The sequence below is a fragment of the Eschscholzia californica genome, unplaced genomic scaffold, assembly GCF_041429995.1.
Source record: "Eschscholzia californica isolate CP2 unplaced genomic scaffold, dmEscCali1.0.p SCAF_2, whole genome shotgun sequence".
NCBI classification, from domain to species: Eukaryota; Viridiplantae; Streptophyta; class Magnoliopsida; order Ranunculales; family Papaveraceae; genus Eschscholzia; species Eschscholzia californica.
Genome location: NW_028238309.1, coordinates 10,334,847 through 10,350,037, shown reverse-complemented (window position 1 = coordinate 10,350,037; position 15,191 = coordinate 10,334,847). Strand labels below are relative to the sequence as shown.

At 44.4% G+C, this 15,191-nt stretch overlaps 1 protein-coding gene and 1 long non-coding RNA gene across 3 annotated transcripts; one reads left to right on the top strand and one right to left on the bottom strand.

Annotated features, from left to right (window-relative positions):
- The first annotated feature begins 3,231 nt into the window (after window positions 1–3,231).
- LOC147556124 (uncharacterized) lies at window positions 3,232–4,012 on the top strand. Of its 2 annotated transcripts, none has more exons than XR_015235159.1 (3): window positions 3,232–3,369; window positions 3,425–3,491; window positions 3,892–4,012. It is a non-coding gene; the product is annotated as an uncharacterized LOC147556124 (long non-coding RNA). The 2 variants fall into 2 exon arrangements; XR_015235158.1 differs by having other exon boundaries at window positions 3,244–3,369; window positions 3,887–4,012.
- Window positions 4,013–8,193: 4,181 nt separating this feature from the next.
- LOC147556123 (uncharacterized) lies at window positions 8,194–10,552 on the bottom strand. The gene is made up of 4 exons (XM_086658581.1): window positions 9,905–10,552; window positions 9,230–9,730; window positions 8,930–9,138; window positions 8,194–8,461 (listed from the first exon to the last, which is right to left on the bottom strand). Exons 1-4 carry the CDS (start codon window positions 10,550–10,552, stop codon window positions 8,194–8,196), a joined length of 1,626 nt encoding a protein of 541 aa, XP_086514707.1.
- Between the last annotated feature and the right edge of the window lie 4,639 nt (window positions 10,553–15,191).

Sequence of the window (15,191 nt, the reverse complement as noted above, 5' to 3'; positions counted from 1 at the left end):
GTTGAGGCATTGCCTCTTAAACACACATTTCTTTTAACCAAACTAGCGATTGCTTTTAGCGAGATTGCCTATAACAACTTTGGGCATTGTCTATACGATTTCTCAATATCTTATGTGAACCACAATTTTATATAGAAAAATGATAAATTTAGAAATCTTATGTGGACAACAATTTTATAGGGGACATGGCTCTAATATATTTCAGTCCTGCCCTCTAAAAATTAGAATTAATTTAAGTCATGCCCAATTTCTTCTTCTATAGACCATAGGCATGTTCTTTTTCTTTCATCTTCTTTACCAACAAATAAATTTTTATAGAGAGAAACTAATCCTTCTCCGAGGCGGGCATAGAGTTTTTGGTTAATTCTTCCAAATCAACCAAACATTGGCTTTTATTATTGATAATAAGTATCCGTTTTCAAATCAAACAAAAAAATTGACCCTTTTCATCATCTAGGTTCTGATCTCCCTCATATTCTTTGTGTTTCTCTTTAGTTTGAAATATTTTGATTCAAATCCATTAATTGGCTTTAGTTTCTAATGAAATTCGTGCACTCATTTTACCATATATTTGCTATTTGAGATCATATTTAGTTGGAAGATCCAGAATCCAATATAAAGGTGGCCAATACGTGGGCGACCAATTTTCTTACATGGACAACTAGAAAAATTAAAATTTTATATGGACTATAGTTTTTAAGGGGACATCACTCTATTATTTTTCACTCTTGTCTTCTAATAATTAATAATTAAAGGCCAGCGCTTTGGGGAAAGCTAAATAGTTTCCGGGGTGTGAAGACTTGGTAAAAAATGGGTCAATTTTGTTTGACAATTTTATTTAGGGGGAAAGCAAAATACTTCTCCACCTCAGCTCTCTCTCTCTCTCCACCTCACCTCACTCTCTCTCCACCTCACCTCTTTATCTTCTCCGATTAGGTCGCCGGCCGGAAAATTTTCTGCCGGCGACCATGAAATTTTTTTTTTCACTCTCTCTCTCTCTAGAAACTCCGGCGAAGGGATTTCCCTTCACCGGAGTTTCGATATGTTGAAGAACAGACCGGAACTGGTCTGTTCTTCAACAGACCAGTTCTGGCCTGAACAGACCAGATCGGTCTGTTCTTCAACAGACCGGAACTCCGGCGAAGGGGTTCCCTTCGCCGGAGTTTCTAGAGAGAGAGAGAGAGTGAAATTTTTTTTTTCCCATGGTCGCTGGCCGGAAAAATTTTCCGGCCGGCGACCTAATCGGAGAAGACAAAGAGGTGAGGTGGAGAGAGAGTGAGGTGAGGTGGAGAGAGAGTGAGGTGGAGTGTTTTTTTTATTTCCCCCTAAAATTTACTTCCCCGAAAAATTTCTAAAATTCTACTTATTCCCTTTAAAATTTCACACCCCGGAAACTATTTAGCTTTCCCCAAAGCGCTGGCCTAATTAAATGTCTTATTTCATAAAAACATTCAATTCTTTAACAATAACCAAACACCCAAATCTTTGTTTTCTTTTTCAGTTTTATTTGAGAAGGGATTTTTTTTTTCTTACATTCAGCATAAACCCAAACAAGGTAGATATGAAAAACTGCAATGATGACAACATATAATCCACTTGATGTAGACGGCAAAATGTCTACGGGTCGGAAAGTCTGACAGTCAACGGGTCGACGGTCAAAAGTTTTGTCGGGTCGGGTCGGATGTTTCGGGGACCGGCTACGTGTCGAAAAGAACCTGCACACAAAAAGAGAGAAGAGATCGTGAAGCCTCTGGGACACCGGGATGGTGCCGGCCTAAGGGGGCTCCGACGGTCAAGTCAGATACTCGATCAAATATAAATAAGAAAGTCAAAGTGGGCAATAGAAGGGTAACCGTCGTCGGAGTGCTTAGGTGTCGCGGCTCGTGAAGTTGTCGGAACAGATCTCCACGGTAATGATTTACTTACAGTAATTAAGAGGGTGATGGTAATGAAATATCGTCGTTAACTCGCTGGTCGTAAAGGAGACTTGCAATAAGGTGCTGGTCGTAAAGGGATCCGCAATAGAGTGCTGGTCGTAAGTGGATCGAACGGTGAGGATGAATGAAGATGATACGCCTAGCGTCTTATCGCTAGATGAATGATGCGATAAGGAGGTGGTGGTATTAGGATGGTGATACCGCCAGCTAGTTACTGCTGGATGGGTGTTACCGTCAGCTCCTTAATGTTGGATGGGAGATACTTCAGACCAGAGGGCTCTTATGCAACAAGGTGGTGGTCGTAGGGTGTTGATACGGTTAGCTAGTTGTCGTTTGAATTGTGACTATCAGACCCCTATCTCCCAATTTCTAAGACAATGAGTCAGAGACTTTGAGAGGATCAGAAGATCTTTGAGATGCTTATGAGAGAGCAAGTGAGTAGAGAGAATGGATTAGGTTACTCGAGTACTGTTGTCGAATATTGGATGCCTTGGTATGGTTATAGCCTCTTGTATTTATAGTGGTAGAGGAGGGTCGTCTTGATTACGGTCAGCTCGTAACCGACGTAATTATTCTGTGACATTACTCATGGAAGTACTTTAAGAGATAGAGGATCTGACGTATCGACCGTCAGATGAGTATTCGAATCTCTTGGGGGACGGTCAGGATGTTACCGCGTGTGCGATAAGCTACTGGCCGGTAACGTCCGTCTTCAAGTGGAAGATACGGAATATTCACCATTAGTGCGGTTATGGATTGCGCGATAACCTTCTAGCCGTCAGATAGCTTAGTACTAGGAGGTGGTTATCGCGCGACACGTGTCAGATACGCTTAGTGTTAAGCGGGTATGGATCTGGTGATCATGCTAGCGTCTTGGGCCGTTACCGGGCCTCCTTATCATGCTTCGCGGATTTTATCCTTACGAAGCGGTTGTTCATAAATTTTGCGGGCACCTCGTGGGGCGGATATTTGCCCATACACTTGATAAAGCACAAAAAAAAACACATTTAAGAGGTCGAGAGTCAAGATTTATTACACCAAGCCAAGTAGCCAACAAATAGGAAGACCGATAAAAAGAGCAAAAGAAGAACCAGTGACAAAAAGGCGAGAGTAATACTCAATTAAACTAGAAGAACATGAATCCATGGCAAGGGAAATTATTAGATAAACTTAAATCCGATATGAAAATTGTTGTCCACATATCATATTTAATTGTCCGCATATATTGACCCCCTTCCCCCAAAAATAGTAATTAATAGGATTATATAAATCTGAAACGTTGCTTAATCAACGGTCTCGAAAATACATATGAAACATATAAAAAGCAAAACACAAAAATATTCCCCCAAAATTTCCAACGATTTGTCTCTCTACCAGTCCTCAACCGAGCCCAAAATCGATTTCAATTCTTCGATTCTCGTTTTAATAAGAGGTAATCGTTGCTCTTTACTCTGGTTTCTTATAAGCTTTTGTGTTTGTTCAACTAGGGTTTGATTTTCAGTGAAATCAGAGAGATTGACTCAAGCAAATCAGAGAAAATAGTTGCTCCTACAGGTATCCTCTATAACCCCTAGTTATTATGTACTAGTGTACTACAATCAAGTAAAATTATCTAGGGTTTTCAAGGCCATGAACTGAATTAGTAGAAAGATTTGGATTCTAGGTTGTTGCTGCCGCTGCATTGTCATTCTTTGATTTAAGAAATTCAGGTTTTAGAGAGGAAATGAGTTGGTTTAACAAATATCTCTTGAAAAAACCTTTTTCCTGTCTAACTTGTTTATGATAGAACTTCATTTTTCACATAAAACCCTTTGACTTGAACTTGAACTTATTTACGAATGATTTGTTTTACACTTCTCATCACATAAAATTAGTTGAATAAGAACAGACATAAATGTCCAAATGAATTCGACTAACTTTCAATAATGCTATGGCGTACAACCGAAAAGGGCAGGATGTTCATATTATGGCTGAAGAATTGCTAAAGATATTCGAAGATAGATGGGTGGTAATACAATACTGATTCGAGGTTTGTTATTTACTATAAGAAAATCTTAGGCAAGATCAAAAGAAAAGCTGAACATGATATTCAACGAGGAGAAGAGTCAGAGCAGAAGGTAGAAGAAATGGTAAAGTTCCTCAATCACAATTCGTTATACATTTATACTTTGGTTCCTTTTTTTTAAGGTGGTATCAATATATTTAGTAACATTTGAAATAGACCTATTAATGCAAAATCTAATAGGAAACTTTTGTAACTTCTTTCCGCTCCGTTTTGTCTGGGTGTCCGGGTGTCGTCCACTCGATTCCCGCGTATGCTTCAGACATGTCTTGGGTCCTTGGGACGCCTATGTTCTTCACGTATCAGTGTTCAAATGTACTTGCGCGAGAGACTACCTTGCGGGAAGGAGTTGGGGGGTACCCCTTGGGTTGGACCTTATAAAAGAGGTGTAAGGCCATTGTTTCACTTGCCATTTGGAGCTTGGAGAGAGATTCTTGGGATTCTTCACCTTGATAAGGTATTTTTCTCTTTCCTACTTGATTTTGTTGAGTTCTTTGATTGAATTTTAGTGTTCTTCAATTGTTCTTGATTCGTTCTTGAATGTTTATAGCGTTTGATCTTCGAAGTTACTTTCCTTATTTGTCGGCATGTGTTTTTGAGATTCATACCTTGAGTTAGTTATTGCTAGGTTAGATACCTTGACCGAGTTGTTGGTATGTTCGATACTTTGACCAAGTTAGTGTTAGGCTTGATACCTTGAGTGAGTTACTGCTAGGTTTGATACCTTGAGTGGGTTACTGCTAGGTTTGATACCTTGAGTGGGTTATCACTAAGCTCGTTTAACTGACTGCACACACCAAGCTAACTATTGCTCTTAGCCTCATTTAGTCGTTGTAGGATCTGAAACCTTGTCCATTTTCCATACAGACTTTGCCTTCTGAGATGAGTCACCGTCAGGACGGTAGTTCCTCTGATCCGACTCATGCGCCAGAACCTTCTGAATTTAGACGGGTGTTGGCGCAAAAACGCGCATCCTTGAAGCGCTTATCTGAAAACTCGACCTCCACTATTACCGAGGAGGGACTTCAGCAAGTAAGATTCATGTATAACATTCCCGACTCTATAGAGCTCAGGCTTCCTCAACCCGACGAGCTAATTGATGAAGATCATGGCGGCTGGACCGCGCTGTACACGACTCCTTTCTCCATGGGATTTAGATTCCCCATCCCCCGCTTGGTTCACGGGGTCTTAGATCATTACGAGATAGCTCCTTCACAGCTCATGCCTGGCGCGTGGAGGCTTTTGTTGTGTCTGGAAGAGTTGGCCTATCTACAAAGCGTAGATCTCTCAGCGAACGATGTCCTCCGCTTCTACCACTTGGCGAGTCACTCTAGGGACAAGGGTCGGTATGGCATCAAGCCGCGAAAACCTGGTGTTCTTTTGATCACTGGTTTACCGGATACCGATCGAAAGTGGAAAACCAATTATTTTCTTGCACGTGGTGACCTAGTGTTCGGTGACCGGGGGATAGGTCAAATTCCTTCCCGTTGGCAAGATGCCCGTAAGTATGTTACCATTTATTTTGAGTATGCCATGTATGTTGTTGCCTAATGTTGTATCACCTTCTTGACAGATTGTACGTTCAATAATCAGAACGTTGCGAAGCTTCGTGGCTGGAAAGAGAGGATCTCCCAACTGCTCGAACGACGTGACCCCGAGAGAAGTTGTGCTTTCCTTCTGTCTCATTCTCTTATTTCAAGTACTCCTCTGTGGGATTTCGTCCCTGGTAGAACTTTGGTTGGTCAAGTTCCTCCTCCTGCTGCGGCTGTCGAGATACAGAGTGCGCTTCGTCATTCCCAAGAGGTGTTCAGTGCGCCGATCTTATTCTCACCTCCCGCAGCGAGTACAGAGTCTTTTTCGTCGTCAGAAATGGTGGGTTCCGGCTACATCCCTGGTGCTTATGCGGACATCCGGAAGGGTGGCCAGAGGAAGAGGTCCAAGGCAGGTACCGGTTCGAGTTCTCTTCCGCATTCTTCTTCGTCTGCTCCTATTACCGAGGAGGTCCCAGCTACGGAGCCGGTTTACTCGGCGATACCTTTATCTGAGTCTTCTGGTGGGGTTTCTATGTGGAGGCATCATCCTTCCGCTTCTCCCTTTGATGGTTCCACTTTTTTATCTACTGGAGGGGACCAGTTGCTCTCTTCTGATGATCATCAGAAGTTCCTTGCTTATGGTCCCTGCGGGGGTGCAGACTATGGTGTTTCGCACCAATACCAGGTATTTGCCTCTTATCCAAGTTGCAACTATTTTTTGTTATATTTACATGCTCATCTTTGTTTTGGGTCTTGGTAGGCTCTCATGGCATCGATCTCCTCCCGTCGTCAGTTGAGCGAGAGTGTTGACCGAGTTGCGGAGTTGACGGGATCATTCTCCAGGTTGCAGACTCGCTACGACAGCCAGGTGGTTTCCTTTCAAGAGCAGGGTGACAGGATGCGTGCCCGGGAGAGAGAGAGTTGGAGGATCTTCGGGGGCGGTACACTGTGCTGGAGCGAGAAGCGGCGTACAACCAACAACTAGTTGATGAATTTCCCCGTGAGAGGGATCAGATTGCGGCTGACGCGGCGTTACGGACTCGTGCAGACTTGTTCGTCGAGTACCGCGAGCATGGGCCCGACAGATGGGATATGGATGATAACATAGAGGCCTGGCGGGTTCGTTACGAGGAGCTCTTGGCGGAGCAGCGGGCGGGAGAGATGACGATAGATATGGACGAGGTGTTGAGGGGCGATGATGCAACTGGAGGCGGTTCGCCTCATTAGTGCTTTCCTTTGTCTTGACTTGTTTAGAATATTATGTGTGTTGTTGATTTCTTTTCCTTAGTGACGAACTATATGTAGTCGTCGTCGTGTGTCGTTAGGTGCTCAGCCGTTTTGTTCGGACGACACGCGTCGGATATATGTTGTTTGTAGAGTTGACTTCTGGTTTAACTAGGCTTCTGGATTTGTATTTTAATGGTTCAAGTGAACCCACTAGATTTCTTTGAGACTCTTCCTTCAAGGATACATTTGCTATTGTTGTTTTTCTCCTTAGTTGAGTGGTTATGCTTATGTAGGGAAGACGACTAGCGCCTTATTGCGTTTAGGTGTCGGCAAGTAACTTATTGTCTCATCTTGGATGGATTACTAATCATAATTTATACAAGTGATACGGTCTGCACCTTACTGTGTTCAGGTGACGGCTAGCAGCCTGTCGTCCTAACTTGAATGGATTATGAATCCTGAGTTATACACGGGATACGGCCAGCACCTTACTGCGTTCAGGTGACGGCCAGCTGCTTGTTGTCCCAACTTGAATGCTAATTTACATACGGGATACGGCCAGCACCTTACTGTGTTCAGGTGACGGCTAGCTACTTGTTGTCCCGTCTTGGATGGGTTTCCAATCTTCACTTATAAAAGTGATACGACCGACACTTTATTGTGTTTTGGGATCGTCTAGCGACCTACTGTTTCTCTCCAGACAAGTAATTAGATGCCCTTGTAGTGAAATGACATCGATATTGATAAAGTTTAAACACAAGTAATTACTGGATAAATACTTGAGATTTTATTTCTAAATTTTTGTTTACATCGGAAGTGATATCTTAGATTTAAGAACATTACATTGAACTTGAGGAATAAGTGCGGGACTTTGTTCCTTCTAAATTAATTTTGATGAACAGTACGTTGAACTTGTTGTTGTCAAATGAAGAAGTGTTCGTCATTCAACTTAGGTGCCTGGTGATTTTAGTTGCCTGTTGGACAGGTGAGGGTTGTTTAACCCGTATTGTTCTTCAGTTTCTTCATAGTCTTCTTATAGTATCCTCATGCCCCCCAGTCGAAGTGCGGAACTCTTCTGGTGGTTTGGACTTCGACTCTGACGTCCAGCCTCTTATTGTTTTTGCTACTTTGTTGTGTCTTGGAGACAGTTCCTGTCATCACACGTAGATAGTGAGGGGTGGTTGTTGGCAACAACCCTCCGACGCCCAAGTCAGTAGGTGATCTTTTGGAAAAAAGGCAAAATAGGAGAAGTTTCAAGGTTAGAGGTAGTACCTTCGTAAGTGGATGGCATTCCAGCTATTGCCTATGTTTAGGCCATCTTTTGATTGAAGTTTGTAAGCTCCTTGTCCCACTACCTTGGTAATGAGGTATGGGCCCTCCCAAGTAGGGGCTAACTTGCCAGCTCCTGTTTCCTTAGTATTTTGAAATACTTTCCTCAGAACCCAGTCGCCAACTTTGAATGTACGAATCCTGACGTTCTTGTTGTAATGGCTGCTTTCTGTTGATATGCGGCATTCCTGATTGCCGCCATGTCCCTTACCTCGTCTACCGTATCCAGGTTATGGTTAAGTAGTTCCCAATTGCTCTCTTCTGTGGTCCACTGGTATCGGGCAGAGGGAACTCCTGTTTCAGCTGGTATTACCGCCTCACAACCGTATGCAAGGGAAAATGGGGTTTCCCCAGTTGGGGTCTTTGAAGTGGTTCTGTATGACCACAACACTCCTGGTAGTTCATCTGCCCATGCCCCTTTAGCTTTCTTGAGTCGTTTTTTCAGTGAGTTCATTATCGTTTTGTTTGATGATTCTGCTTGCCCATTGGATTGAGGGTATCTAGGAGTCGAAAAACTTAGTTTGATTCCCCACTCCTTGCAGAAGTCTTGGAAATCAAAGCTGATAAATTGTGAACCATTGTCTGTGACAATCTCCTTGGGAACTCCAAACCTGCAAATGACATGTTTCCAAACAAAACTTTTTACCTCGCGGTCTCTGATTTGGTGGTAGGCTTCGGCTTCCACCCACTTGGTGAAGTAGTCTGTGACGGCAAGCATGTAGACTCTCTGGCCTGGGGCCGTTGGTAGTTTGCCTACTATATCCATCCCCCATTTCATGAAAGGCCATGGGGATAGGATTGAACTTAGCTTCTCTGGAGGGAGGTGGGAAGTTTGGGCGAACCTCTGGCAGCTGTCGCAACGTCTAGCATAGTCAGTAGAGTCTGCTCTCATAGTCGGCCAGTAGTAACCTGCAGTCAGTGCTCTGTTGGCCAGGCTGCGACCGCCAGAGTGGTTACCGCATTCCCCCTCATGTAATTCCTTGAGGACATACTTGGATTCCTCTTGGGTGATGCATTTCAAGTAAGGTCCAGAGTATGATCTCTTAAGGAGCTGGCCGTCCATGATGCAAAACCTCGCAGATTTGATTTTGAGTCTTCTAGCTTCATTTCGATCCTGTGGCAACTCATCGTTAGCTAAATACCTCTGAAGGCTTTGCTTTCCATACTGCCGGCCACTGAAGTAGCGTTAGGGGGATTGTTTGTGCATCTTTGGTTGGAATTGATGACCTTAAATTGGCCAAGGCATCAGCGTGCCCATTCTCGAGCCTAGGTACCTGTTCAAAACTAACCTCGGTGAACTGACTTTGTAGTTCTTTTACATGCGACACATAGGCTGCCATCTTCACGTCTTTGGCCTGGTAGGTTCCTTGTAGCTGGTTAACTACGAGTTGGGAGTCTGATTTTATCGCAAGTTTCTGGACTCCCATCTCCTTTGCCAGGTTCATTCCTGTGATTAGGGCCTCGTACTCTGTTTCATTGTTGGTGGCTTTGAACCCACATCTTATTGCTTGTTGGATTAGGTCACCTTCTGGGGAAGTGAGAACAACATCAAGTCCTACTCCATTCATGTTGCTGGAACCATCTACTGATAAGGTCCATTTGAGTTGGCTATGTTCCTGTAGATGGAGCAATTCTCCTTGTGCCTGCACTAAGGTGTTAGGTGTAAAGTCAGCAATAAAATCAGCCAGTACCTGAGATTTGATTGCTGTCCTTGGCTGGTAGCTGATGTCATATTCGCTTAACTCCACTGCCCATTTGGTCAATCTCCCAGACAGCTCTGGTTTGTGAAGAATATTCTTCATTGGGAAAGTTGTAACCACTACAATTGGGTGGCATTGAAAGTAAGGTCTTAGCTTCCTGGCTGCAGTAACAAGGGCAAGGGCAAGCTTCTCTAGCTGACTGTATCGGGTTTCAGCATCTAGCAATGACTTGCTTGTGTAATAAACGGGCAGCTGCTTACTGTCTTCTTCACGAACAAGTACTGCACTTACCGCTGTCTCTGCAACAGCAAGGTACATGAACAACTTTTCTCCGTCTTTTGGTTTGGAGAGCAGTGGTGGGGATGTGAGGTATCTCTTCAGCTGTTGTAGAGCTTCTTCACATGCGGGTGACCACTCGAAATTTTTCCCCTTTCGCAGAGTGGTGAAGAACAGATAGCATCTCTCGGAAGATTTAGAAATGAATCGGCTAAGTGCCGCCACTCTACCTGCAAGCTTCTGGACGTCCTTGATGCATTTCGGGGAAGAAATACCCATCACCGAATTGATCTGATCTGGGTTAGCTTCGATCCCCCTTTGAGTCACCATATACCCTAAAATTTTTCCAGAGGACACACCGAAAGAACACTTAGCGGGGTTTAGTTTCATATTATACCTCCTGAGTACCTCAAATGCTTGTTTGAGGTGTTCCAAGTGTTGTTCTGCTACTAATGACTTGACCAACATATCATCGATGTAGACCTCCATAGTGTCGCCTAGCATGTTGGCGAACATTTTGTTTACGAGCCTCTGGTAGGTGGCACCTGCATTTTTTAGTCCAAAAGGCATGACTTTGTAACAGAATATACCTCTCTCCGTGACGAAGGCGGTTTTCTCCTGGTCGTTTGGATGCATAAGGATCTGATTGTAGCCCGAGAATGCATCCATGAAGCTCAAGAGTTCATGTCCGGCTGTGGCGTCTACTAGCATGTCGATGTGAGGTAGTGGGAAGGAATCCTTCGGGCATGCTTTGTTCAAGTCTGTAAAGTCAATACATACCCGCCACTTACTATTTTTCTTTTTAACGACCACCACATTAGCGAGCCAATCTGGATAGTGCACTTCTCGTACAGATCCGATATCAAGTAGCTTCTGGATCTCTTCGTTGATTACCTTGTTGCGTTCTGGTGCGAATTTCCTTCTTTTCTGTCTGACCGGGGTATGGGAAGGGTCTACCTGTAATTCATGAACTATTATAGAGGGATCTATCCCTGTCATATTTGCATGAGACCAAGCAAAAGAATCAGAGTTATCGGTTAGGAATTCAATGAGTTTTTCTCTGAGAGTAGGAGCTAGCTGTGCTCCAATTTGAACTTTGTGCTCTGGGATGTTGGGGTTAATTTGGACTTCGTCTAACTCCTCCATGTTCGGTTGGTTAAGGTTCGAGTTAAGGGGCACTTTGTTCTGTAATTGCTACAAGGGTTTCTTGGGAGCCTTCATCGTGTTCTTGTAGCAGTTCCTGGAAGCTCCTTGGTCTCCTTTGATTTCCCGTACTCCCCAAGGTGTTGGAAACCTCAATACTTGGTGGTATGTTGATGGTACTGCCCTCATCTCATGGATCCAAGGTCTTCCAAGGATCATGTTATAAGCTGATGGGCAGTCCAGTACCACAAAGGTGGTGTTAAGGTTAATTCCTCCAGCATATACCGGTAACACGATTTCTCCCAAGGTATACTTCTGTTCTCCACTAAATCCTATAAGGACAGTAGAACGTCGGCATATGTTTGATTCTTCTAATCCCATTCCTAGCAAGGCATGAAGAAATAAGACATTAGTGGAGGATCCGTTATCAATTAGTATGCGTTTAACTAACACATTTGCAATAGTGAGAGAGAGGACAAGTGCGTCATGATGAGGGTTGACGAGCCCTGAGACTTCGTTGTCAACGAAGCTGATGGTTTGGTTGGTGAAAGTTAGGGTCGATGCCTCTGTCGAGTGGGCAGTTGGATTGGCTGTGATTCGTGCACTTCTTTTGGCTGCCGAGTGGCTTACTCCACTCACTTCAGAGCCCCCTGTGATCATGTTGCAAGTCAATGTTGGAATCGGCTCCTCTGGCTCTTTGGGTCGGGCATCTCTTTGGGACATGGTTTTCTTGCCTTTATCTGTCAGTAAGTCGGTGAGGTGACCCCTCTTTAGGAGCTCAGCAACTTCAAGCCTGAGGGCAATGCAATCTGCAGTAGTGTGCCCATGGTCCGAGTGGAATTCACACCACTTGGAAGTATCCCTCTTGTCGCTTGGCGTCTTTGTCTTCCCTGGCCACCTTACCGTGTTACCCATCCCCTTCATTACAGCAATCACCTCGCTTGGTTCAATGTTGAGGTTGTATTCTGGAATCTTGGTACGGATGGGTCCTTGCGGTTTCTCGTTTTGACGATTAGGTGGAGGGTTGAATGGCCTCCTGTTCTCCCTTGGAATTGGTCGTCTGGTTGGGTACGGATCATTGCTCCTGGCTTCTGACCGTCGTTCGTATCTTCTGGAGTGACGGTCTCTTGACCTATCTTTTTGCGAATAGTATCTGTTCCTGTGGGCTTCGTCTTCTTCCCACCTAATTTCAACCCAGGCTCTGGAAAGAACATCCTCCATTGTTGTGTAATTGAACTTGGTGAGTTCTTTGTACAACTCCCCATCTGGCAGTAAACCTTTCCTAAATGCATCAACTGCTGTCTCCTGGTTGCAGTAAGGAATTGACACCTTCTCCCGATTAAATCTTCCCACATACTCTCTGAGTGGTTCACCTCTTCGTTGTTGGATTCGGTAGAGATCACCAGAGAGTTTCTCCAGCTTCTTGCAGCTTGCAAATTGCTCGACAAAGGTGTCTGTGAGCTGGGCAAATGAAGCAATTGAGTTATGGGGGAGGTTGGTGTACCATTGCAGAGCTGGGCCAATCAGACTAGACCCAAAACTCTTGCACATACACGCTTCCCGCAAGTCCCTTGGAATCGCAGCAGTAAACATAATCCTCTGTTTGTAAGAGGCTATGTGATCGTCCGGATCAGAGGTGCCGTCATACATCTTCATGTTGGGAAAAGTGAACTTTCTGGGCATCTCTACCAGAGCAATTGCATCGACGAACGGAGAATCGGCATAGCTTTGAGGAAGACTCTTCTTGAAGGGGGTTGGGACTCCTGGAATTCTAGTGATCAGGGCCTCCATTTCAGCTAGCCTCTTTGCTAAAGCTTGCTCTAAAGGGGTACCTGTATGTGAAAATAATAAGGGATTAGAAGCCATGGTGGGTTGAGTAGGCATAGGGAAGATAGTAGGCATAGCAATAGTAGAAGATGAGTAAAGAGGAGCAGCCATGGTCTGCTGTGGAGTGAGAGTTTGTTGAAAGGTATGTGTTGGAGCTATGAATGGAGCACTTGCGGATCCTGTCCCTACTTGGCTGGTGGTGAAGCTTGCAATAGTGTTGTGAGGGGGTGTTGGGCGATTAGATGGTCCTCCTACTTCAGAACCGTTGGGAGGTGGTCGATTGTCCCCTAAACTTTGTCTTCTTGGAACCACCAACTCGGTAATTCTTTCTTGCAGTAGCATGTTCTCTGCTCGGACAGTAGTGTTCTCCTCCTCCAAAGCTCTCAATCTTTCGGCGTTTTCTTGCATCTGGGCAGTGAGTGCAGCAAGTTGTGATGAGAAATCCACAGAAGTATTGGACATGTCTCCTTCCATGGTACTTGTCTTTTCGGTAGTTAGTGGCTGGCTCGCCCTCCTTCTAGCGCCAAATTGTAGACGGCAAAATGTCTACGGGTCGGAAAGTCTGACAGTCAACGGGTCGACGGTCAAAAGTTTTGTCGGGTCGGGTCGGATGTTTCGGGGACCGGCTACGTGTCGAAAAGAACCTGCACACAAAAAGAGAGAAGAGATCGTGAAGCCTCTGGGACACCGGGATGGTGCCGGCCTAAGGGGGCTCCGACGGTCAAGTCAGATACTCGATCAAATATAAATAAGAAAGTCAAAGTGGGCAATAGAAGGGTAACCGTCGTCGGAGTGCTTAGGTGTCGCGGCTCGTGAAGTTATCGGAACAGATCTCCACGGTAATGATTTACTTACAGTAATTAAGAGGGTGATGGTAATGAAATATCGTCGTTAACTCGCTGGTCGTAAAGGAGACTTGCAATAAGGTGCTGGTCGTAAAGGGATCCGCAATAGAGTGCTGGTCGTAAGTGGATCGAACGGTGAGGATGAATGAAGATGATACGCCTAGCGTCTTATCGCTAGATGAATGATGCGATAAGGAGGTGGTGGTATTAGGATGGTGATACCGCCAGCTAGTTACTGCTGGATGGGTGTTACCGTCAGCTCCTTAATGTTGGATGGGAGATACTTCAGACCAGAGGGCTCTTATGCAACAAGGTGGTGGTCGTAGGGTGTTGATACGGTTAGCTAGTTGTCGTTTGAATTGTGACTATCAGACCCCTATCTCCCAATTTCTAAGACAATGAGTCAGAGACTTTGAGAGGATCAGAAGATCTTTGGGATGCTTATGAGAGAGCAAGTGAGTAGAGAGAATGGATTAGGTTACTCGAGTACTGTTGTCGAATATTGGATGCCTTGGTATGGTTATAGCCTCTTGTATTTATAGTGGTAGAGGAGGGTCGTCTTGATTACGGTCAGCTCGTAACCGACGTAATTATTCTGTGACATTACTCATGGAAGTACGTTAAGAGATAGAGGATCTGACGTATCGACCGTCAGATGAGTATTCGAATCTCTTGGGGGACGGTCAGGATGTTACCGCGTGTGCGATAAGCTACTGGCCGGTAACGTCCGTCTTCAAGTGGAAGATACGGAATATTCACCATTAGTGCGGTTATGGATTGCGCGATAACCTTCTAGCCGTCAGATAGCTTAGTACTAGGAGGTGGTTATCGCGCGACGCGTGTCAGATACGCTTAGTGTTAAGCGGGTATGGATCTGGTGATCATGCTAGCGTCTTGGGCCGTTACCGGGCCTCCTTATCATGCTTCGCGGATTTTATCCTTACGAAGCGGTTGTTCATAAATTTTGCGGGCACCTCGTGGGGCGGATATTTGCCCATACACTTGATAAAGCACAAAAAAAAACACATTTAAGAGGTCGAGAGTCAAGATTTATTACACCAAGCCAAGTAGCCAACAAATAGGAAGACCGATAAAAAGAGCAAAAGAAGAACCAGTGACAAAAAGGCGAGAGTAATACTCAATTAAACTAGAAGAACATGAATCCATGGCAAGGGAAATTATTAGATAAACTTAAATCCGATATGAAAATTGTTGTCCACATATCATATTTAATTGTCCGCATATATTGACCCCCTTCCCCCAAAAATAGTAATTAATAGGATTATATAAATCTGAAACGTTGCTTAATCAAC

Coding starts and splice junctions, on each gene's coding strand:
- LOC147556123 (XM_086658581.1), bottom strand. CDS start 10,552: ATGGAGGTCTACATCGATGATATGTTGGTCAAGTCATTAGTAGCAGAA. Junction 9,731..9,904: donor AATGCCACCCAATTGTAGTG/GTTACAACTTTC, acceptor ACCTTAGTGCAG/GCACAAGGAGAATTGCTCCA. Junction 9,139..9,229: donor GGAAAGCAAAGCCTTCAGAG/GTATTTAGCTAA, acceptor ATGGACGGCCAG/CTCCTTAAGAGATCATACTC.